Here is a 23,154-nt window from a genome sequence, read left to right as displayed (position 1 = left end):
GGAGCTGTTCCTGTTTAGCCCTGGTAGGGTACTTCCTTGTATTTAGTTGATGTGCTGGCTATGTTTTGAAACTGCATAATTTGTTATGTTAACTTGGATATTATATCCTAAATTTACTCTTAATTTTAAGAGGGCCAAGAACTATGTACTTAAATTGATATGCAGACTATGCTGCAATTTGAAAACACTGCTTACGTATAACAACTTCATGAGATTGGTCATGGTGGTCTTCTAGTAACACATGACAGTGTCATGTAAACTTAAAAAATGATATGAAGATACTGCCAAATCCAGCAGCAACGGGATGAGAAACTTTTGGAGGCCAGACAAAATTGCTCGCTTTAAAATTGGGGAAGAACATTGCAATCTACACCCTCCAGAACAACTGGCAAAATGACCTTCAGCAGGCATGAATTTGGAATTGATTTCTCACATATGACAGTCCAGGCCTTGCTAGATGAAGCTTGGAATGGAGGATGGCTTTGTCAACTGGAGGGAAGATTGAAATGAACTTTAAAGAGCTTATGTATGGATTTATTTAGGGGGCAAAAAAGATTGCTGCATTTAAGGAGGGTTGATCAGGTTATATTTTTTGTATGCAGCTTAGTAGTTAAATCCTACAAAATTATCTGTATAGATAGGACAGACTGAGCTAGAAGACTTGTCAGCATGCAGCTATGAAAACATTTAGGTGAAATGTGTTTTGTGGCCTTGTCCCAACTTCCAGAGGCCTTTTGATGTGTCAGTGAGGATAAAACTAGATAGCGTTCTCAGACCCCTGTGTCTCTTGGCAATTCACTAACAGAGAGGTGCTTTGGCATGCAGTGTGGTGAAGTGAGTTATGCCATAGGCCACTGTGCTCTGTCTGTGGCCACCAGCATATAATCTATCTTTGAACTTCAGCAAATGATGATAAAATAACAAACAAGCTGAGGAAAGGCAAAGTTTCTACCCCTCCAGTTATGTTTTGTAGGAAATATGTTTAAAATTCCTTGTGGAGGAGGGAGAGAGGGAAGAAAGGGTCACCCTCAGTCCAAAACTTTCAGCCAAAAGGAAAAAAAAAAAATTGTTTGCTTCTTTAAATACAGGCTAGATTGCTGAAGGATAGCAAGACAGGGAATCTATATCTATATCTTGCTATATGTGATTTTATAACTCAGAAGAGAGCTGGCACATACCGAGATTGTTAAAATACTTTCCTTTGCAGAGCCCTACATCTCCCCTTGGAATGTCTGGCTGATAACAGTGGTGATGCGAGGGGGTGTATTTATAGTAACCTTTGTCTAGACAGGAAAAATGGTTATCTGGGCAGATGAGCATGTGTGTCCACATCTGGGCTTTTTTTTTTTTTCTCTCCCAGACCTTACTAGAGTGTCTTCCACCTGCTGCTGTGTGATCTAGTGAGTCAATGGTTAAACTGTGTGTTCATTCTCTCTGCTCCTTCCATTCTCGCACCCTTCTTTTCCTTCTCTTCCTGTCTGGGAGTGGGGGAAGGGGGACTGTGATCACAGTTCATCCATTCCAGCGCTGCCTTTATAGACTTCCTACTAGACAGGCTCTTGGGCTTCTGGGTTGCTAATGCTTCCTGTTTGCAGTCTTCTCTTGAATGATATTTTCAAGGGTTTTAGCGCTTTATGGGTATGAACACAGGTCTTACGATTGCATTAGGAAACAAGTGAAGAGCCAGCACACCCCCTTGTATTTCCTAGTTCCATTTTGATGTCTTTGCTGCCCTGCTGAGCCTCCTGGCTCCTTTTCCTTAGGCCACAGAACACAAGCTGGAAAGATGTTTTCTTATCTGTGGGAGCCCCTATATCAACTTTATAATTTTTCTTTCTTAGACTTAGGGATAATACTGACTTGGGATTTTTCCTTGCTTTGTGTAGCTGAACTCTACAAGCATTTATTTTGCAATCTTGAATCTGTAAAAAGATTCCTCAGTGGCAGTGAGGACTAAAGTCCCTATTTGCAGCATAGTCAAGAAAGCCTTCTCTGCTGCAGTTTAAACTCATGGCTTTTTGTCTTGTGTGTTGTGGACATGAGTAAGAGGATTATATTCTTCCTTTTTGCAACAACTTTTTATATCTTTGAAGCTCCCTTTAGCCATCTTCCTCCTGCCCTCAGTCCTTCAGAATAACTAGTATTGATATAGTCGATCTTACCTTGTAGGTCATACTTTCAAGGTAAGTAATCATCCTGGTTTTTTACCCCTGGAAGGGCATTACCCAAGCCTGAACACACTGCTCTGAGTTCTTTTATTACTGTGAAGAGTGAGTGATTCCTTCAGGTCTCCTAGGTTGTACTTTTTTGCATTTTAATACAACTTGTGGGTGGTTTGTTTTTTCAACAGCACACCATTGCTGACATGACTAACCTTTCTTTTCCTGTCCTTTTGTAGGAAATGTCCTTTTCTGCAAAGTGCAAAACCTAGCCAGTTACTTCATGCTTTATTTTTGTTATTTTTGTCTAAGTGTTGAACCCTATATGTATCAGTATTTTTTAGTCAATTTATCCATATAACGTCAAACTCTAATCTCATTATCCTTTATGCTTCCTAAGCCTACAGTCACAGGTATTGTCAGATCTAATAAGTATGGTCATAATTCTGCTACTCACTTAACTAAGGGACACATTGCATACTGTTGCACCTAGGAAAGATTATTTGGTCCATTGCTGCTTTAGTTGTGAGCCAACACTAAGTGCTTTATTGTTAAAGTTCTGTAACTGTAATTTATGTAACTATAAAGCCTATGAGGGCTTTATCAAGCCCATGATTTCTTAATTTGCCTATGAAAATGCTATCAAAGATGTCAAATGCCTTTTAAAATTGAAATATGAAATCTATTACTTCTCTGCTAGCCATAGAGCTGGATTGCCCTATAATGGAAGAAAGTTAGGTTAGCTTCATACAGTTTGTGCTCAAGTTCATGTTGATTGTTGCTCATCTTGTTATGCTAAACTTTCAAAATATTTAGCTTACTTTTCCCCTTGAATTTTCTCTATTAAAATGTTGAAATTAAGCCATTAAAATAAAGCATAGAGTAGTCCTGTTAGCTGATTTCTCATCTCTCCACTTACGATGTTTTTTTGCCTCTGGAAGATAAAAGTTACATAATTATTTTGACTTAGCTAATAATTCAGGATACATTGGTTGTATGGAGCAAGTCTGTTTTCCTTTTCACGTGGTTTTTTAAAAGTGGGAGGACAGGAAATCATAATGAATGTATACATAGATACACACACAATACAAATCTAACATTTACTTTTTTTCCTCATCTATGTGTTGGATATCATTTGTTCACAGGAGTCTACGTTCTGTGTTGTTCTACGTGGAGCCCGTCTGGGACAAGCTGTGCTAAGCGATGTTCTTCAAGCTGGCTGTGTCCCAGTCATCATTGCTGACTCCTACATTTTACCTTTCTCTGAGGTTCTGGACTGGAAGAGGTCTGTACTGTCACTGTTGTACGTCGAACCACTGTATAAGAGACTTCATTGCATTCAGTGATTTGAATAAAATCTGTGTCATAAGTCAAGCGTACTGGAGGTTACAGGGCATAGAATACAGAGTAAGATACATGCAGTCTTTGCCCTTGATATAATGTGCATCAAAAATAGGAGAGGAAAACAAATGAGGCAAAGATGACAGAGCATTTGATTATCCTGTACCCGATCATATTTTTCCTAAAACAGACTTGCTTTATTATCTTGTGCTTGAATTCAGTGAGGACTGGTCTGCATTCAGGCTCCTTTAGGGAAAGTATATGCTAAAATTTGTGTCACATAAGTGCTAAAGTCTCTATATAGTGTCATGATTCCTAAGTTCATCTGAGACTGAAAAGTATAATTATTTTGTAGCAGAGTACACTTTGTTAAGAGTTTAGATTACTTTTTTCCATGCATGCACTATGCCCAGTTACGTGATCATAGGATAATATGTACAAATATTACTAGCTTGTATGCATAGAATCGTTAAGATTGGAAAAAACTTCTAAGACCATCAAGTCCAACCATCAACCCAACACCACCATGCCCACTAAAGCACTGTATATGCTATTACTGTTTGGTCACTGAAAAAGCTCAGCAAGTGAGTGGCAATACAGAGATGAGTATTCAGGAATTCTGGGTCTCTGTCCCTTACATATTTATTAGATTGTACAGATCAGTCCACGGTTTTTGTGGCATTATCTGTGCACAGACTGACTGGTGTTATGAAGGAGCTGCTACAGAATAATTAATTACAATGAGAGAAGACTGCTTCTTTCTGCTAATCTCTTCTGAATGTGTCTTATTAGAATAGGATGAGATCTAGGTTGAAGAAGCTGTTGACATCGCTTAATGTAGAACTTCTTCTCTTCTTACCATTTGTTCTCTGTTTTTTGCTTATAGGGCCTCTGTTGTAATCCCTGAAGAAAAGATGCCTGAAATGTACAGTATTCTGCAAAGCATCCCCCAGCGACAGATTGAAGAGATGCAAAGACAGGTAAAATAATGTACTGTGCTTAAATTATTTTCCTTTACTTACAGTTGGAGTGCAGGTTCATACGCTTGCCTTACTGTGAAATCTGCTGGAATACAGAAGCATCCATTGTACTCTTATGTTAATATTTTGATTATTCGACCCTCTTCTTTCTTTGTGCTAAACATGTGCATTCACCATTATTTTCCAATGTTGTGCCCATCACTGGCGCAGCTAAATGTGTTGAGCAGCAGCTGTTGATCGGGACTACATTACCCATCAGGTCAGGAAGTTAAGAATGCTGCGTATGATTGCAATTGCAGAACACCACTTCAGCAGGCAGACTTCATTTACTCAGAGTAGATTTTCTCCAACCTACTATGTTAACGTCCATGCTGTTGTGAAATATATTACAGGATCTTTAGCATCCACGGTGATCAATGCCTCCCCATGCTGGGTTGCAGCAGATCTCCTGAAATGTGAAACAGAGGTTTTGACTATCTGCTTTTTCATGTAAAGATCATGTGGTGTTTGCCATGAGTCGAGACTGCCAGTTTCTACGGATGTAGTATACTTTCCACTTTCATTAATTTCACTCTTTCTTACGTCCCCTCTGCTTTCTTATTGCACTCTGGGATGGAAGCTCTCCCTGAATGCAGGTGTATGTTCTTGTATACTAACATATTTCTGACAAAATGACAATGTATATTTTTTTCTCTTTTCTACATAGTATTTAAATTGTATTAAAGAAGAAATTCAAGAGTCTGTCTTTATCTCAAGGGAAGCTTTGGTTTGTACATAAGTTTTAATCGCTCAAAATGTGAGGGAAGTATTAAGTCCAAAATGTTTTAAATATTTTAACTAAGTTGACAATACCTCTGAGAGGGAAATTTCACTTATTTGGTGACTGGAAGAGCTGAGATCATGAACTGTCCAAACTCATGAATGAAGTCTGTGTTGGCTGGGTATATAGTCAAGAGGAAATGTCTTCTAGTTTACTCCAGTTGATGCTGACTCCTGTTTACGTTAGCTTTGCTGTTATGTACACTATCATCAACAGTTGCTTCAATTCTAGAGCTCACACATAACGTGCAAGCTCAACAGATGAGGACTGTTAGCCATGTGAGGATTTTCACAAAGTGCGAAGAGTTTTGTTGTCAGATTAGGGGGTAGGATTCAACCACATTGTTCTTTTGGTAGTCGGAATATATAGATTAGATTTTTGTGACTGTGAAGAAGTAAGATGTTAACATATATTGTAAACTTGTGTCTAGGATCTTTCATCCTAGTCACCTTACTGTACCTGAGCATATATTGTTATAAGGTATGGAGATTTTCCTGATGAGGAACTGAGGCATAGAGAAAGTAAGAACTAGGTATGTAGGGACAAAGTAAACTATCTGATCTCAGGTGACTTTTATAGACACATGGGATTTCTGTAATTGAATTTCTGCAAGAATTGTGAAGACATGTTTCTGAAATTCCCTTACCCAACTTTAGTGACAAAATCATCTTTTGTGTGGTCCTTGTAAAAAGTGAACCAAGGCATGGTTTTTCAGGGTGTAGCTACAGCACTCTAGTTATTTCTACCTAGACGGTGCTAAAAGCTGCACAGTTAATATTAATACTGGATATATGTGTGGAGAAAATAGACTCTCAGATTCAGCAGTAAGTATCTTTTCACACCTGAATTCTGTTGCCAGCTTCACTTCATTCTTTGTACAGAGAGTCTGCAAATATCACAGCAGCCATCAGGGGTCTCCTTTCTCTTTAGTCCCTTCACACAAGTAAACCATTTTGGTGGGGCCTACTGGCAGCACCAACTTGCCACCAGAGATGGCAGGTGAAAAAGTAGGTTTGCTGTTCCAGCTCCTAGAAACATGATTTTGCTTTATTTTCTTTTTTTCTCTGACATGAATGTAGAGATGTTAACACTAGGGAATTTTTCTTAATAAAGCTTTAAAACTGACATTAATATTCTGTTAAAGTGTGCATTGATTTTTCTTGTCCATTTTACTAATATCATAAAATAATAATTTCAGGATAGTGTTCTCCTTCTACAGAGAATGCATTTGTCATTATGGGCAGCTTAAACAGTAATTTTCAAATATGAAATCAGGAAACAATACTAGTTTGTAAGAAAAAAAAAAACCCCAACAAACACTCACCCCCCAAAAAAAATCCCCAAAAAATCCCAAAAAAGCAAAACCAAACAAATGAAAAAAACCCTAAACATTCACAATGAAACAAACTGACAAAACCTCCTTTAATTCAGATGATGTATAAGTTATCTATATTATCTCTAACTCCATAAAATTAAGTTAAAATGTAAGACATTTTAATACCCAGAATTCAGTTCTAGTCTGTGTTGGGAGTGAATTTTGTTGGATTATAGATGGTTTGCAGTATTCATTGTCATTGGGTCCAAAGCATCACTGAACATATTGAAAACTGTGATCCTGTTGACCAAAGGTGGGAAGTATGTTTTTCTAAAGCTGCCTCTCACACCTTGATGCCTTTATTGAGGATGTAGTTGTGTGTTTTAGTAGTAAGAGTATCAGGATGAAATCACGAGGTTTGTCTGTCTCTTATCTTTGTGAATTTATTTCTGTCTGCATATTGAGGATATTTAAAGATGTTACCCATACATTTAATGTCCTGTCAGCCTTATTTACAAGGTAAAGTCCCAGTGTAAGCATCTGTGAAATTCCCTTGCTGATACATGGTTCTATGTTCTAGTTATCTGATATAAAAAAAGTGAAAAAGTACTTAGTAACTGATATTGTGTGGACTACTAATTATCTAATTGCTTTTCCTCATTGATAAATATGTACTAATACTCCACCAGTGCTACAGGTTTTTTTGTTTCCTTCCTCCTCATCAGTCTCACAGGAGGGAGGAGTTGCACACTTTACATGCTGGTTTTTTATTTAAATGCTTTGGGAAAGTATCTTAGGACTTTGTGGCTAGACAGAATGTCTTCAGTTTTTTTCAGTGTCTTCACTTCAGCAGCAATGTACAGGAATTAATGAATAAAGATTCACAAAATAAGGCTGAAGTGATGATAGGAGAAGAGAGAATTTGAAGTTAGAATTAACCTTTTGAGGAGGCTGGTGCTAAGGGTAGTTCAGAAGCAAAGTGAATTTGTCATAAGTGCTCTATTTTGTTTCTCGGGCAAGGAATTACTAAAATGAAACACAACTAATACTCATTTATAGAATGAATCTGCAAATGAACTGGGGTGATTTATACATGTTTTCAGATGTGATCTATAGCAGTTGTTTATTCTGTTTAGCCAGGAAGGGCAATAAAAGCCTCAAAACATTCTGGTTTTGCAAGTAACCCATATTTCTCAATAATACTTAAACAGCTTTCTTTTGCTGCTTCAACTTCAAGGGCTGATAAAACCTGATATACAATATCCTGGGTCTTGTTTTTTGTCAAGTGAAAGAGGACTGACTGAAACTGGTCATGTGGTATGTTTGTTTTTTTTCCAGTCCATTCTAGTTTTCACTGAGCATTGCTCTTATTGAGACGGAAACAAAGATAGTTAGATCACAATGATCATGTTCTTTCTTGTTTTTACATTGTGAAACACTTGGAGTTTGATACAGCAGTTACAAAAAGATTGGTCTACAACTGATGCTAAAATGAAGAAAAGGGATCTTTGCAAAGAGCTTTTATCAAAATTAGTATGAAAATTGTTTTATGGCATCTCACTGTTTCCTTTGCAGTTAGGATGTGTTTAGGTTTTATTTCAAAAACTGTTTTTCTTGCACATAAAATTCCACTAGGGGAGACAGTACATTTTTGATAAAGACTTGTGAAACATGCTTTGCTAGTACCTGCCAATTAACGTACTTTTTCAGTAAATTAAGAAACCAGTTGACGTGTTCTGACATGATTGTGGTTGAGATCATCCTTTTCTTAGCCAAACAGAACAAATCCTTGCTCTAAATTTCTTCTGGTTTTTAGTAGGATGAAGCATGTATTCATCATATCTATCAGACTTTCTGGGTCTGATAACCTTTGTGAGATTGGAGCTTTGCTGTCCGACTACTTTGGTCTTGACTATGACATAATTCTTATATTTTATTGGAAAACCTCATAATTAAAACAAATTTTATTGTAAATGTTAGCTTGCCAGTTTTCTTTATTGATTAGGTACTCTTTTTGTGGTATTTTATTGCAGTTGATTCTCTGGAAATCATACATCAAGGTTAAAATACACACCTATATATGTGTATATATAAATTTTTTTCAAGTTGGAATAGATTGTCTGCTTTTAATGAGTAAAATTTTCTCTATGCTTAATTTTTGCTTTGTTTCTGGAAGTAATTCGAGGCATGCATCTGCTTGAGAAGAGAGGAAGGCTTTTAAAGAGGAGTCATTACATTTAGAATATATAAGAACCCGTATTTGAAAATATTTTCATATAGTTTGTACACTGATCATGAGCATCACACAGTACTGTCATGAGGAGGATGAAATACATGTGCTTTAGTTTTGGAGTTGTCAGCTGCTAGGATCTACAGCTGGTATGACCTGGGCTGTAATTTCCTATAATACAACTTTATTTTGCTCAGTTGTTTTGTCAGACAGTAGATGGTATGAACCAGGAAAGAGGTTTATTGGTTTGAACAGAGCTGGAGTGTGGGAAATCAGAATGAATTTCTACTGTCCTGAATTATACCTGATTGTGCTGAGATCTCTGGAGATTAGCCATATTAACTTACGCTTTTATTGTTCAAACTTGCAGAACTTTTTGCCCTCAACAATTCCTGGTTCAGTTTCCTGTCTTTCCTCACAAAAGGGAATAGTTTCTGTGTTCATAGCGTAGTCTACACTGTTGTGAAAAATTGCTTCATATTTTTAATACTACATGTACAGCCTATGTCCATGAGAACTGGAGACTAGCATATGATAGCTCTTAAAAACTCCAACATATTGACCATCAAAAAGACCCTCTGCCAATTGAGTTGCTAAAATTAATAGCAGTCTGGGCGAATTGTGCATCTCTGGGATTGCTGTCTTGTCTGTTTTCTACAGTAATGTTGTCATTCTCATTTTCTTTGAAGCTTCCTTAACCATCCCCCTCTCACAAATAGTTCCATATGGAGTCTGAAACACTGGCAGAAGTGCCCAGAGGCAAGTCGATAAGCAGCTCAGCTGCACAGCTACTGATCGAGCAGACTTGATGCTGCATCCTTATGCTTTCATTTTCTCTGCACCACAAACCAGCACCCAGGTAATAGCAGAGTTCTAGAAGTGGAGGGACCAGAAATAAAAGTAAATGTAACAGACCTATATGATAGGTCTGTTACATTTGAAATTTCATCTTGCTCCTGAAGAAAAGTGAAATAGGTAAAGGAAAAAAAGCAAAACAAAACTTTGCTGGTATCTGCTTATCCTGTGTCTTGTATAGTTTCCCTCTCAACAGAGTTTTTCTAATGTTTTGCTTTGAAAGCCTGTTAATCTCTAGAAACATACTTCACCACTGTAGTTAATACATAAATGTCTTCAACTTGCATGAAAGTTTTCCTCAACTTATATCTGAGCCTCTGTGCCTTTTTTCCTCTTCTTTTTGTGAGATGAGTCTGTCTATCTGAATATACAGACATTTTGTAAATGTTTTTCCTCACTAAATATCAGCATACTTGGAAGTCTTTTAGCACAGATAGGCTCATTAAGGCATAGGATCAGAATATGAAAGTACTATGCAGTGGGAATAGAAGTTATTCCTCTGTTTGTTTAGGCATTCTTTCTCACTGAACAGATTTTAGGTAAGGAGTTTATTTTCAAAAGAAGGCTTTGTGTGCCTGTTCCTTTTTGACTTTATAACACTCTCCACCTCCCAAAAATAAAACTTTTGAATTAATATCTAGTCTGGAAGACTGGGTGACTTTGTGTGCTCTAATGGTACAAGAATGAAGAGCTAGTGTTCTGGAGTGTAGGAATTCTTTTCATCTTGGTTTCCTGGGGAAACAAGGGTATGATCGTATACAATGTGTATGCTGATTTCTCTTCTGATTTCTGCTACTGCCCAGTTTCAGCCAAACTGACGGAGAGGTGGAGATGTTGCAGATAGAAATTCTGTAAAATTAGGTAGCTCTGTAGAAGGTGAGCACCCCAGAACAGCATGGCTTTTTAAGGGAAATTATGCAGCTCAAGCTAACAGTAATAGAAAAACCCCTTGCAGTTACCCCTTATGAAGGATTCTGTTTTGGGAAAGGTTTTATTTGGAATTGGCACATCTTAGGCCAAAGAAATTCAGGTACAGCATGATGAAATGGTAAAGTGACAAATGAAATTCAGTGTACAAAGGAAGGAGTATATGCACACTTTAAAACTGCCTTCTCATATGCAGTGATGGCCTCTCAGCTAGCTGTAGTCACTTGGAAAAGAGTTCACAGAGCTGTAATAAATAGTTATGTGAAAATATAAATTCCATGCTTAGTTATGGTCAAAAAAAGTAATATAAAAATTTTTTAGAAAAGAGGTAGAGAACAAAATGGAAAATACTATGCAACTGCATAAATCTGTGGTATATCTGAATCCAGTCCATAGTTACAGTTCTCCCATGTTAAAAAGGATATAATAGAACAAGACTGATCAAAAGTTTCACAACGAGTGATTAAATAGCCTAACACTTTTAATCTTGAAAATGAATGATTGGGGATAAGACGAGGAGCAAGCATATAATACAGAACTATAAAATAAAACGCTCGTGAAGAAAGTGAATGGATATGACTGTACATTGTTTGGTACAATTTCATTTTGATGTTTCCTAGGACTTGTATTGTTGGGAATCTAAAAAAATAAAAACAGAGATGATCTTTTCCCAGAGCTAGTAGGTAGTCTGTGGGACTCACTGCTTCAGCATTTTGTGTGAGTGAAGGGTTTTTATTAGCATAAAGGGTGAATGAATAAATCCAGAGAAGGAAAATCTGTCAGAGATGAATGCAAAGATATACCCTCTGTCTTAGAAGTTCCTGAGCTGCAGACTTCTGGAAGCTGGAGAGTGCTTTGGGGAAGTGGTGGCTTATGCTTCCTGTGTTTGTGTGTGTGAGTTCCTAAGGTACCTTCTGTGGACCATTGTCAGAGGCAGAATACAGGTCAGACCTGGTGCGGTCGCAGTGATGCAACTCGACACCCAGGTTTGCAAGAGGCCTTGGTATTATAATGCTTTGTGGAATAACCTTGTCAGATCATCAGTGTTCTTTTTAAATGCATCTCAACTTCACTGGCTGCCAGATGCTTCAGTGAGAGAATATTGACCGTGATACATAGTTTCCTCCTTTGTATGAATGGATAATTCACTTTCCTGAAGCCCCACAAGATACTCACGCAAATAGTGGTCACGCAGTATTCTCGATTTTTTTATTAATTAAAGTTTTAGATAATCACAACCTCTTGTCTTCTCAGCCCGTGTGGACAATTAAAAGCTAAAAGTAATGTAAATTCAATTTAAAAAATGTGGACAGAAAACTTGCAGTTGGCAATGTTTGTTCCCACAGTCAGAATACCTGGACAAGCTATTGTGGTTTTTCTAGTGCACGTCCCATGTGCCTCAGCCCTGACCTGAAGAAAAGTTCAGACTCTGGGTCAAACAGAGCTGAAGACACATGCATAAATCAATGACTTGTTTTAGTGCCACGTTAAAACAACATGAGTGGCTGGCTTTTCTGACCCCTCCTCCCTTTCATTTAATGTGCTGCTTTGGCTCTTCTTTAAAGAGGGCTCTGTAGAGTAATTTCAACTCTTATCAGCTTGCTGACAGCTATATGAGCCTTTCTACTGGCTCCAGGCAATCACTGCCAGCGTGTGAAACATCCCATTCTTAGAATGAAACGGTTCTGGATAGAGTTAAAACAAATGGGTGGTGGACTTTTCCAGTGGGTGGTGCAGCTCACATAAGAGATGGGATTTAGTTCTTGTTAGCCAATTAAACAGAACTTAATTTCAGTATCTGGACACTGGAAGCTCTTTGAGCATAGTTAGATTTTTACAAGTCCTTTTAATGAGAATATTCAACTTCCAGCTGCAGTTCTTTCCCTGACAAGGGACAGCTTCTGTCTTGGGGTTCTTTAGACTCATCATTATCAAATTTAAACGAACTTTCATCTGTCTGCCATTTGTAGCGTTTTAAGGAGTGCGATTGGAGAGGCTAACCCTGCTTTAATCCTCCCAGAGTGCTTCAGTGGAGCTCTGGGTCCCCCATAAATGTCAGGCCTGGACAACTTGCCATCTTATCAGATGCAGTGAAGTTAGTTCCAGCCCTCTCACCCCTCCCCCAGAGGAAAGATTTGTTGCTGCAAACAGCAAAGGAAGGAGAAAACTTTTTCCTGGCTTACTGCCAGGATCACCAGGGGAGTTGTAGAATCCTTGGCATTTATATATGAGACTTTCATTGCTCCCCGCTCCTCTCCTTCGTTTGTTGTGGAGAGTATCCTTATCCTAGATCTTTTTTCCTGTTGTCTGTCCTGCTCTGTTGCTTTCCAGAATGAAGAAAACTGTTTTCATGCTTGTTGTATTACACAGTGGTCTTTGTGGCATCTCTGAGAGAGAGCTTAGAAATTTGAGAGCAATCAGCACCTCAGTGAATATTTTTCATAGGATGCAGTTGTGCTGCCTTTGTATCTGGGTTTGCAGCCTCTGAACAACAAAAGGTTAAACTTCAAGTGTAAGAGGGAAATTATGCTATTTTAAGAGTAGTATTTTTTTGTTTTTAAGATTAGATTTTTAAGAGTCTCTATGTTGTTGCATAGTGGATTTTTTGTACTTGCCATTTGCAGATTGCTATACACGACTTGGATAGACTACAGATAAACCCAGATGAACCAAAAATATTCTGTCATGCACACGAAGCAGTTAGTTGCAGATAAATGGATGATTAAGCATCTCTCCTGGTGTTCCACTCATTCTTTGTTACTCTGTGCTGTCCCACTTCTGCTGCTTAGTCTGAACCACATCACATTTCTTTATCAAATTCACTTGCTCCACTTAGCCCTTCATTATCAAGAGTGTTACAACTTTAACATTTACCTCTCTAGTATAAATGTACTGCATTGCTGTAGTAATTTGCATGTGAGTGTATTAAATAGTAATAGTAAATACACCTTGGTCTTGTATCCATTTCACTGATGAGTGGATAGAGGCAAAAATAACTTGTACAAGGTCAAATCATAATATTAGTAATGGAATTTAGAAGTCCTGGATCCTGTTTTAATGACTTAATTTAATGTGTCTTACAACACAGTCCTTGCCTGTAAATTTTGCAGATATATCTGATATATCTAACAGTTTCTTAGATGCCTGTATGTAGGAAAATTATATATCTTTGTTACAAATGGAAAAGTGGGCTGTGCCAGGAATATACTTTAATGCCCTTTGGCTTGCAAATGGTGTAACTTGTATCTGGGGCTTGGCACCTTCCTTTCCCCTCTGCTCCTCTCTTTTTTTTTTTTTTTTTTTCATTAGCTGACAACTTTGAATGCTCTTTAGAAATGAAAGTGACACCTGGCATTAGTTGTCTTTGAATATATATTCTATCCTGGTGGCTTAAATCTGTACAGTTGCTCTGTAGATGAGGATTGCAGAGGGTGTGCATATTCCAGCATACTAATAGTGGAGTAGGGCATCATGGATAGAAGTTGTTAGATTACAGTTAAGCTTAAGAAATAGTTTCTTGCAACCAGACTCAGCTGGTAATGGAATTCTGGTCCCTGGGGGTCCACAGAATACTTCACCTTGGTGTCCGCCCCCCGCAGCACAGTCTTACCATAAAATGCTTCCCAACACTACTAAACAAAAGCAAAAAATATCGATTTTCCAGTGCCTGTTGAGGCATTGGGTAAAACTTTCCTCAGTCTGGTGATTAGGTTAAGCCTGAGCATAAAGGCAACACCCATTAACCAACTGTCTGAAATGCATCAGTAAGATAGCAGCACCAAGCCCAGGCTCTGTGCTCTTCCTCTCACTGCTTGTTTTGATTCTGATCTGTTGCTATCTGTTTAGTGGCCAGTGCTTCAGGGAGTCTCCTGAGACATGAGTTCCGTCTGTTGCAGAGGCCATGTTATATATGTATCGAGGGGAGAGGGAGAAACTGCCTCTTCCTCATGTTTTCAATTGTTCAGGTGAAGCAAAAGATTAATACAGAATAAATATGCAGATGCTGGTCAGTGGTGTACTTTCCATCATTTTTGGGGTAGCAAGGACTTCTGTAATAAGCTTTAGCGTTTATCGTTGAGATTACTTCTTTTTTACAAAATTTGGCTTTAAGCAGTAAAGAATATTCCTCTTTAGCATCCTATTTCAGATGTTTGCCAAGAAAAAATAAATAACACTTGTTGATGTCTACCAGCTACTTTGTCCATGTAGTTCTGTGCTGTTTCATTGCAGTGTGACCACCACATAGTATTATTACAACCAGCAATTCTTAATCACCTTATCTATTTCATCAGACAGCCATATAACCATGCACAATTTGAGTCATGAAGGATGAGGTATTTTTACATAGCTTGAGCTAAGATCAGCTATTTTCAAGGTGTGGAGGAAAAAAGCAGCACCATGTCCTAAACTGAATTTTTCCCATAGATATGGAAAAAGACCCATGACTGCCAGTCCTTCAGCTTTTGTCCTTATAGAAGTCAGTAAGATATATCTGTAGTCAAGCAATGCTGACAGCAATGTCTGCGGTTAAAGTTGTCCAAGGTTGAGAGCTGTGTGTATGGGGGTATGAGTATGTGTATGTTTATGCTTATATAAAATAGAACTATATAGCTTACAGGAAACTGAGTAAAACATGTCTTCATCAAAAGGGCAAGTTCTTCCTGGTATAGAGCTTAAGCTCTGAAGTTGAGGTATGTGCTGATTTTTGACTGCTATAATATGGTGGTAACCCTACCTAGATTTTTTTTCTTGCTTCAAAAAGCTGTCCTTTCATGTGTGTGATTGGCACTGGGCTTGCTTTGTGTTTAGCTTCTCTAATCAAGGGAATTTAAGCTTTTATTCTCCCAGCATTAGTACAGCAGTCATGGGAAATCTCAAACAAGACAGATCTTGTTGCAGCAGTTGACACAAATAAAAGCAGTTGTGCTTTTATTTATTTATTTTTGATGCTAGATGCTGATTAAAAGTTTCCAAGCATCCTTTAGCCATGTTATAAAGCCAACCAGCAGAGAGCAGGGCAGCTGCTGAGGAGGGGAGATGCTGGTGGACATAGGACAAGATCACAGTGGGAAGCATCAGTGTGTGTAACTCAGAAAGCTGGGAAAGGTGTAAACAGATCCCCAATTTATCTGTAGAATGGGCTCTCCAAACACTGTTTTATTGGCCAGTGGCTCCTGCTTTACTAACCTCTAACCTCTGCAATACTCAGAGGTGCTGCCCACCAGCCAGCCTTGTCTTTGAACCCCCCTTGGCTCCTGCCACCTCAAAGGCTTGCAGACAGATTCCAGTGTTTTGCTTGGGACCTCAACTCTCAGCAGGATTCCTGCAGCAGGGAAAACTGATCTACCCTGAGAACATAGACATATTTGAAGGCAATACCCCTGGGACTAGAAACCTATCGCTTTCAGTTTCAGGAGCTGTCCATCATTTGTCAAGAAATGTGGCTAAAACGTCCCCCCACGCCCCAACTTGTGGTCATACAGTAGTTGAATGTTCCCTGCAATTACATACACATATTTGTTTTCTATTACTTTATGGACTGCTGTTGAATCAATGGTAGCGTAAATCTGACTCAGTGTAGGTCTGGTTTCATGTGGTTAACAGGACGTGTGCAAAGGACAAACTTATCAAAAAAAGGATGATACAGATCCAAGTAATTTTGACAACTACTCCGGGTAGATGTGCCTGCCCCTTCACAGCAACAGCCTGGTGAAACTGGAGTAATTAGGGAGCCCTACAAACTCCTGGAAACTGGAGGGAGAGAGAGAGGGGGCTTTTTTTTGTGTCTTTACATCATTATCAATGATGATTATGTAGATATGACTATCTGGAAGCCAGAGTAGGATCTACATTACTCTCTTACAGCTGTGTTATTTCTGTGGTGTCAACGCATATCATTTGCCTGTAAAATCGGAAGACAGAACTGAAAGCTCTTTGGGAGCAAAGGGAATTCAATAAATGGCAGCCATTTTTACATTACATATTTTTAAAGTTCTAAGTCCTTTATGAAACTTTTCTTTTTTTTTCTCGTCCTCCTTTCTTTGCTGGCTCTGTCTCTGTGCTTTGCAACAGTATTCCCAGCCACAGCTGAGAACGCGGTGGTTCCTTGTTGCTTGTAGTACCGATACTTATTCGTTGGCTGCATAACTGAAATATATTTTGGCAGTGGATTTGTAGGGTGCCAGGGCAGTAAGTCAGGTTTCCTGGCTGGTGTGATGTTGCCTTCTGCAACAGAGTTGTGAAGCTGACATACTCATTAATCAAAGAAGCAAGTTTAAGGTGCAGAAATATATGGAGGGAGGGGAGAATACCAGTCCTAAGTGGTGGTTTTATCTATTCAAGTCTTGTGTTCTTGTTATTTTTAAAACTGAGTAACTATCATTAGGATGGGAAATAGCAGAAATCTGTATTTTAGGGGTCAAGATAGTGCAGGATTTCAAAACCATATAAAATGTTACCATTTTATGGGAGAGGATGAGAACTATTCTGTTAAAAATAGCTTCTTGTATGTCATATATTTGAGCCAGATCTTAAGCAGAACAAGGCTCTTCTTCCTTACAGAAGATGAAAACCTTAAAAAAAACCCAACAAACCCCAACAAGCAAAACCAAAAAAACATCCCAAACTCTCTCCCCAAATTATCTGGAACTATGGAAGCAAGACTCTAAATGTTAAATTAACAGATATGTTTCAAAGAACCATTCTCATATATGCATAATATGTGGTGTTATACGTATGGATTACTACAATTGATGTAAGTGATTCTTTTCAAAGCACCAAAGAGGAGAATCTGAGGGAGACTGCAGTGTAAAAATCTTAATTTCTGAGCTTGCACTAACATTTTCCTTTACCCTTAGCTCTTATGAGTCAGCATTTGTCAAGTAGTTTACAGCAATAAAACTGAGAGCCAGTAGAACTGAGTTACTCCCAAGTGGCTGGTATCTGAAGAGTAAGACTAGCATTTTGAACTCTGACCTCTGTCCCCTTATGAATCAGCAGCTTCAAAAAGAAAAAAAAAGAAATTTGGGTGGCGGAAATAATTTAGTTTTCATTCTCTGTTGTATCTGAAGTAGGCAAATGTGGTTGTTTCATGGCTGAAATTACTACAGTGGAGAATATTGAGCCAGGTGATTAAATCCACCTAGTGCTTTATTTTTGGAGAGAGATATCCAGAGATATTTTTGGAGACTGAATTACAATAAAAACCAGCACCACAAAATGTCTATCTAGAATCTCTTTCTTATTAGGACTGTAATGATAGAAATTGTTTTGCTTGCTCATCCTGCAGAATTATCTTGTAATTAAGGAATATTCCTCGATAGGCCACTCATAAGTTGTATAAGTTAAATAGATGAATATTTTCATCTTTACTTGGAATAATGCATAGCTCAGCAACAAGAGTTGAAAGATGGAATGAAAATTCAGAAACAATATTAAACGCATGTTGTGTGTTCCATTAGAAGCAAACCTTAGTTAAACTGGAAACAACTGTATGTGTCCTGCATTGTTCTACTGCTCATTTCTCTTTTTTCCTTCTGGAGAAATTTCTGGTTTGAGCTTTGGGAAAACTCGATGTTGAATTATGAATTAGTCTTTATCTGAAGTGATCAGACATGCCTAAAAGTGCAATTCCTTGCTACCCCCATTTTTTAGCCTTAAAAGTGGCATGCTGATGTTATGAGCACTCTTTACACAATGCCTAAACTACTGCTTTTCTTAGATAGGTCCTTGTTGACAAATAGACACGACAACCTTAGGTCAAATTTGAAGGGTGCTTTAATCTGATCTTCTATAAAACATGAAAATAATTCAGAAAACGTTTCAGTTTTGGGCAAGTGACATGATTTTACCAGTATTGCATTGATTTAATTGATTAAAATTCCTTATGTAGTAGTCTGTGTGTGGGGACAAGAATCTAATTTTTATGTTCTGATTGTGATTTCTAAAGAGGTTATGTACCATTTTGAGTAATTGTACTGGCACCCCAAATGTGAGCCAAGTTTTCAGAGCATGGCTCTTACATTTTTACATAGTCTGAAACACATGAATTATTTTTGAAAAATGTATCCTACATTCTGGTTTGTTCTCATTTCAAATCTTCATGCCTCTCCAGGAAAATGAGAGGGCCCTCAGATCATTTTTGAGGATAGGGCTTTAAGGGAAAGAAGGATCATGGCCTACAGCTGGTCGCTTATTCTGTCTTCTCATGCTCCGTTAGTAAGAGGAGAACAGATTGTTCAGGAGGTATTTTAAAGTACCAGAGCTCTAAATTTCCCTCTGAATGATGCTATTTTTTTTTCCCCCACTGATTACAGAGAGAAGATAGAGCCAGCCAGCATTAGGCATGCAGAACTTAATTGTGTGACATTGCTAAGGGTCCTAAACCAAATAAGCACTTTTTTAAATTCAGATTTTCATAATTTTCTAGAAACAACAAATTACTGTCTAATTCTTAATAGTATAAAGTCTTCTGAGGTTTTCTCATAAGCCTGCGTAAAGAAACAAAGATAGCAGTGGTTTTACAGCTGTAGGAACAGTAAGATGGTCCAGAAAGAGGGGGCAGGTTACAATTCATAGGCAGAAAAATGTGGGAATTTGGGGTTATAGAGCTCAGCCTGAACCCAAAATTTGTCTTGGAAGACTTTTTATAAAATGCTTGTTCCTCTAAAAGACGAACTTAAGTTCTCCTTTCAGTCCCATTTTACCTTGAGGGGGATGGGTAGTAGGGGGCTTGAGTGCTCAAGCTTGCTATCTGTTTATTATATATCATCAGCTATCCTAATATGCATCTTTAGTATGGGGCAAATATATAATAGTTCAGCTTATCTTGAACTTCAATAACCTATCTAATCCTACTTCACAATGGAAGGAGGTTAAGGGGGGGTTGCCTGTGACCAATTATAGTAGCTTGCTTGATGGGCAATAACTTGTTAGGTCTCAGTAACTTAAAAAACATTTGATTATATTACGGTATCACATCTAACTTAAGAGCCTGAAGGTCTTAATGGATGAAATTCCATGCCCAGAGCCGTTAGATACACAGCAGAGCTGTAGGTATTTCTTGTAATATCTTTTATATCTCTGCTGAAGGTACACATTTTAGCAAAGGGTTGCCACAGCCAGTTACTTCAGTAGCATGGTTAGCTAAATATTAGTTTTATTAGTTTAAGGTTTCTTTTTACAAATAATAAGAGAGGATCAAGTTAAACTTTTTCTGTTCTTCTGTCCACCCCAAAATTTGAAAGGTCTGGAATGGTTAAGTCTCACAACATCTCTGTAAGGTGAATATTACACATACTGCTGAGAGGCTGAAGCAGAAGCAAGAAATCAAATGAATGTCAAGCATTTATCTGTAAGTAAGTAACAGAACCAGGATTAAAAGTAAGATCACAAAGTTTCCAGGCCAGTGCTGCTGCAGCAGCTAGACCACGCTGTTTTCTCCCGCCAGACTTCCTTAACATAGCTGGTCAGGGAGTAAAAATCAGGAACACCAAGAGCCATCGAGAAGGGAAAGCATTTAAGTAGAGTCACCCCAGCCAGTGTGAAAATGGTTATATTTCAAGGCCTCATAAACCTTTTCAAGGCATTTTGGAAACACTGAACTCCTGCAGTGGGGCATAATCGTACAGCATCATGGCGCCTGACCTAAAAGTTGAGAGAAGTGGTGGTTTATGGGCAGTTAACTTTTACTACTCTCTTGCAAATCTTGTTTTTTCCCCTTTTGCTAACTTTACCAACTCCCACCAAATCGTGGGCTGTGAAAAGGCAGGAGGCTAGAAAGTCCCTTTCATGGACTGTTTTCCCCTTGATCTAAATGTTGCAGAAAGTATTCTTTTCCTTGCCGCATGCCCAGTGTTTTTCTTTGCACAAACTAATCAAAAGATTTACATGGATCTGTCTTGCACTCTACACCAGAGCACCATTAGTGGCATTAACACTAGAACTTATAAACATTATATGAATGGACTTTGTAACCTGATGCTATGCTGGCTTGTAAAGAGCTTATAAAGAGATGCTAGGCCCCCAAGTGTGTTTATTTCTAAGGAAAATAACACCTTACCTAAATAAATGTTACTTTCTGTGAGTAGGTTACCATATTGCTGTATGCTGCTGCCTGTCGCCTCCTATGAAAATAACTGCAAATGGTTGTGTTGCAAGCTCTTGCGTGTACCAGTATGTGCTGAGTATTGTCAGTTTAATTTCTTTGTAGTCCACCTGAAAAAATCCTGGAACTAAAAACAAGTGGAATTGAACTTTTGGGTTGGATGCTTGCTTACTTGGCTGAAGGAATGCAAAATCTCCCATACCGTCTACAGTTTTGAGGAAGAAAACTACACAAAGTTTCTAAACTTTTTCTTCTGCCTTACAGATGTTGCTAGTGTTCCTCAAAGTGTGCATATGTATTTGTAGAGATAAATCAATACCCCTACATTATATTAAGCAATTTTAGCCTTTACAGAAAGTGGTGGGTTTTCATGGTCAATCTAATGAGGATGCAGCAGTTGAAACTGGGGTGTGGAGGAAGGAAGAGAAACAAGTTAGAGCTACCTGTTGGCATAGCAGTGTTTGTGACCTTGGTCTACAGAGCTCACTTCTTGGAGAGAGGGGAAGAGTTTGATCTCAGATTCCTTCAGTCTTTGGCTTTCATGCTGAGGCTGTCTTGGCTTTATAAAATTTTTTGTAGAAGTTGAATTCAGGCAAATTAATTTAATGGGGAATCTATTGCATTATAAGAGATTCCAGTCACTACCATCCCATTGGGTAACCCAATAATGTAATGTATTTCTCATTTTCAGTCAAGTTGTTCTGTATGCTACATTTGACTCTTCCACACGATGGTAAAACTGTTCTAGAAACTGTTACAGAAAGTAATGTTTTTCTGTCTTTAATCTTGGATCTCTCCTAGATTTGATATTTATCTAGAAGTTTAGAAGGGGAAGAAAAGCTGTGTTTCTTAAATACCTGTTTGCAGTTCCTGGTAAGCCATACACCCAGAACAAGATTCCATAGGTTAACATATGTTCATCTGTGTCATTTTGGCAGTTGTACAAAGTACATGTTTGATCTCTATTTACAATTTAGGTTGCCAGTGACCTAAGCAATATTTAGGTGTATACAAAGTTAGCATTCTTTACAGGTCCATGGTCCACATAGTGTGTTTCCTTAGAAAATTCTGAAATCTCATCAAGCAGACTACTAGAGTACTAGAAGTTAATTTCAGTTCAAGTTGAAAGGAATGGTAGTTTGACGATATCGTAGTTGTAGCCTGTGTATAATCAATGCTACGTGGAAGACAAGATCTGTAATTATGGATCATTTATTTCAAGATGCTGAAAGGCTTTCAGGTAGCTCTAATTAGTATGTTACAATTGCAATACCTTACAAACATTACTTGGTGTATTAAAGCTACTCTTGAATATATAACCATTAGTCTTCTGAATTCATAGATAAGCAAAAGAGAAATGGACAGCTCAGAAAACCTACATCAGAATACTAAGAAAGTTGGCATAGGAGTCAGGAACAGATCTCTCCCTCTCTCTTTTTTTCCATGCCGCCCCCCCTGTCCCCCTGCCCCTTGTTGTTGTTGTTTCTCTCTCCTGTATCCCAAACGTGTTCATGGAATTTTCATCCCTTCTAGGTATTTGTTACATTCCAACATAAGCTTTTCAACCACACCAAATAGAGCAGAAATACATTTCAAAAGGCATCGAATACATCTTCCCAATAGAAAACTTTCCCAAAATATTTAGTAACTTGGCATGCTGAGCAGGAGACACTAGCAAGCCATGTTAATCAGTTCTGCTTTATAAAAGCAAACAAGGTGGGGAGGAAGTAATGAGACCCTGAAACATCTGTTTGGAGACTTTGAATCCCCTTAGAAGGTTTTGAGTTCTGCCTTAAAGAAAAACAACTCCAAAAAATTACAACCAACTGTGGGAACATTTTCTAGCTCTTTACAAAAAATTAATTACATAAATGTTAGTCTATAAAAAGTAAATTCCCTTTGCCGCCTTCTCCAGTTTTGCTTCTGGTACAAAGGTGTAATCTTGCCTGATACTGCAAACATTATTTCAGCAAAGAGAAGCTAGATCAGATCCATCCTAGTTTTGACAAAGGAGGAGAAACAGCTTTGATTGTAACAAAGCTAGATAATCATAGATATTACAGTATTAATAAACAATCTTAGAGTCAGAACAGTATAGGAATGCTGTCACTTAATAAAAATGACAGAGTCCTGTGTGTATTTCACACAATTAATAGCTATTTAATTGCTTTATAAAGTTATATTTTAAAAGGCTACATAGAATAATTTATCCTTCCTACTTAGTACTGCTTATAGCAATGATTCTAAACTGTTACCTAATGTGAAAATGAAATGTGAAAGCTGTGTTCTTACTCTTGTTTATTTAAGATACTTTAATAGAGAGGTTCACTGTTCTAGTCAATTTTAATTCTTAATCTTCTGGTTTTCTTTTTAAATCAATTGCTGCTGACTTCTGGATAATACATTTTTTGTAAGAAATGGA

General features: G+C 38.0%; 1 protein-coding gene across 2 annotated transcripts in view; it reads left to right on the top strand.

Moving 5' to 3' along the window:
• EXT2 (exostosin glycosyltransferase 2) overlaps positions 1 to 23,154 on the top strand; it is a 75,967-nt gene that overhangs the window by 9,701 nt on the left and 43,112 nt on the right. The window contains exons 5-9 of one of the 2 annotated variants that reach the window (XM_010285280.1): positions 3,305 to 3,444; positions 4,387 to 4,480; positions 5,461 to 5,481; positions 11,395 to 11,435; positions 15,687 to 15,705. In XM_010285280.1, coding sequence (XP_010283582.1) covers positions 3,305 to 3,444; positions 4,387 to 4,480; positions 5,461 to 5,481; positions 11,395 to 11,435; positions 15,687 to 15,705 — 315 coding nt within the window. The remainder of the gene's footprint in view (positions 1 to 3,304; positions 3,445 to 4,386; positions 4,481 to 5,460; positions 5,482 to 11,394; positions 11,436 to 15,686; positions 15,706 to 23,154) is intronic. The other variant, XM_010285281.1, reaches the window with a different exon arrangement.

Source organism: Phaethon lepturus, unplaced genomic scaffold, assembly GCF_000687285.1.
Source record: "Phaethon lepturus isolate BGI_N335 unplaced genomic scaffold, ASM68728v1 scaffold1474, whole genome shotgun sequence".
NCBI classification, from domain to species: Eukaryota; Metazoa; Chordata; class Aves; order Phaethontiformes; family Phaethontidae; genus Phaethon; species Phaethon lepturus.
Note: the sequence above shows the minus strand (reverse complement) of the source record. Positions and strands in the feature narration are given on the sequence as shown.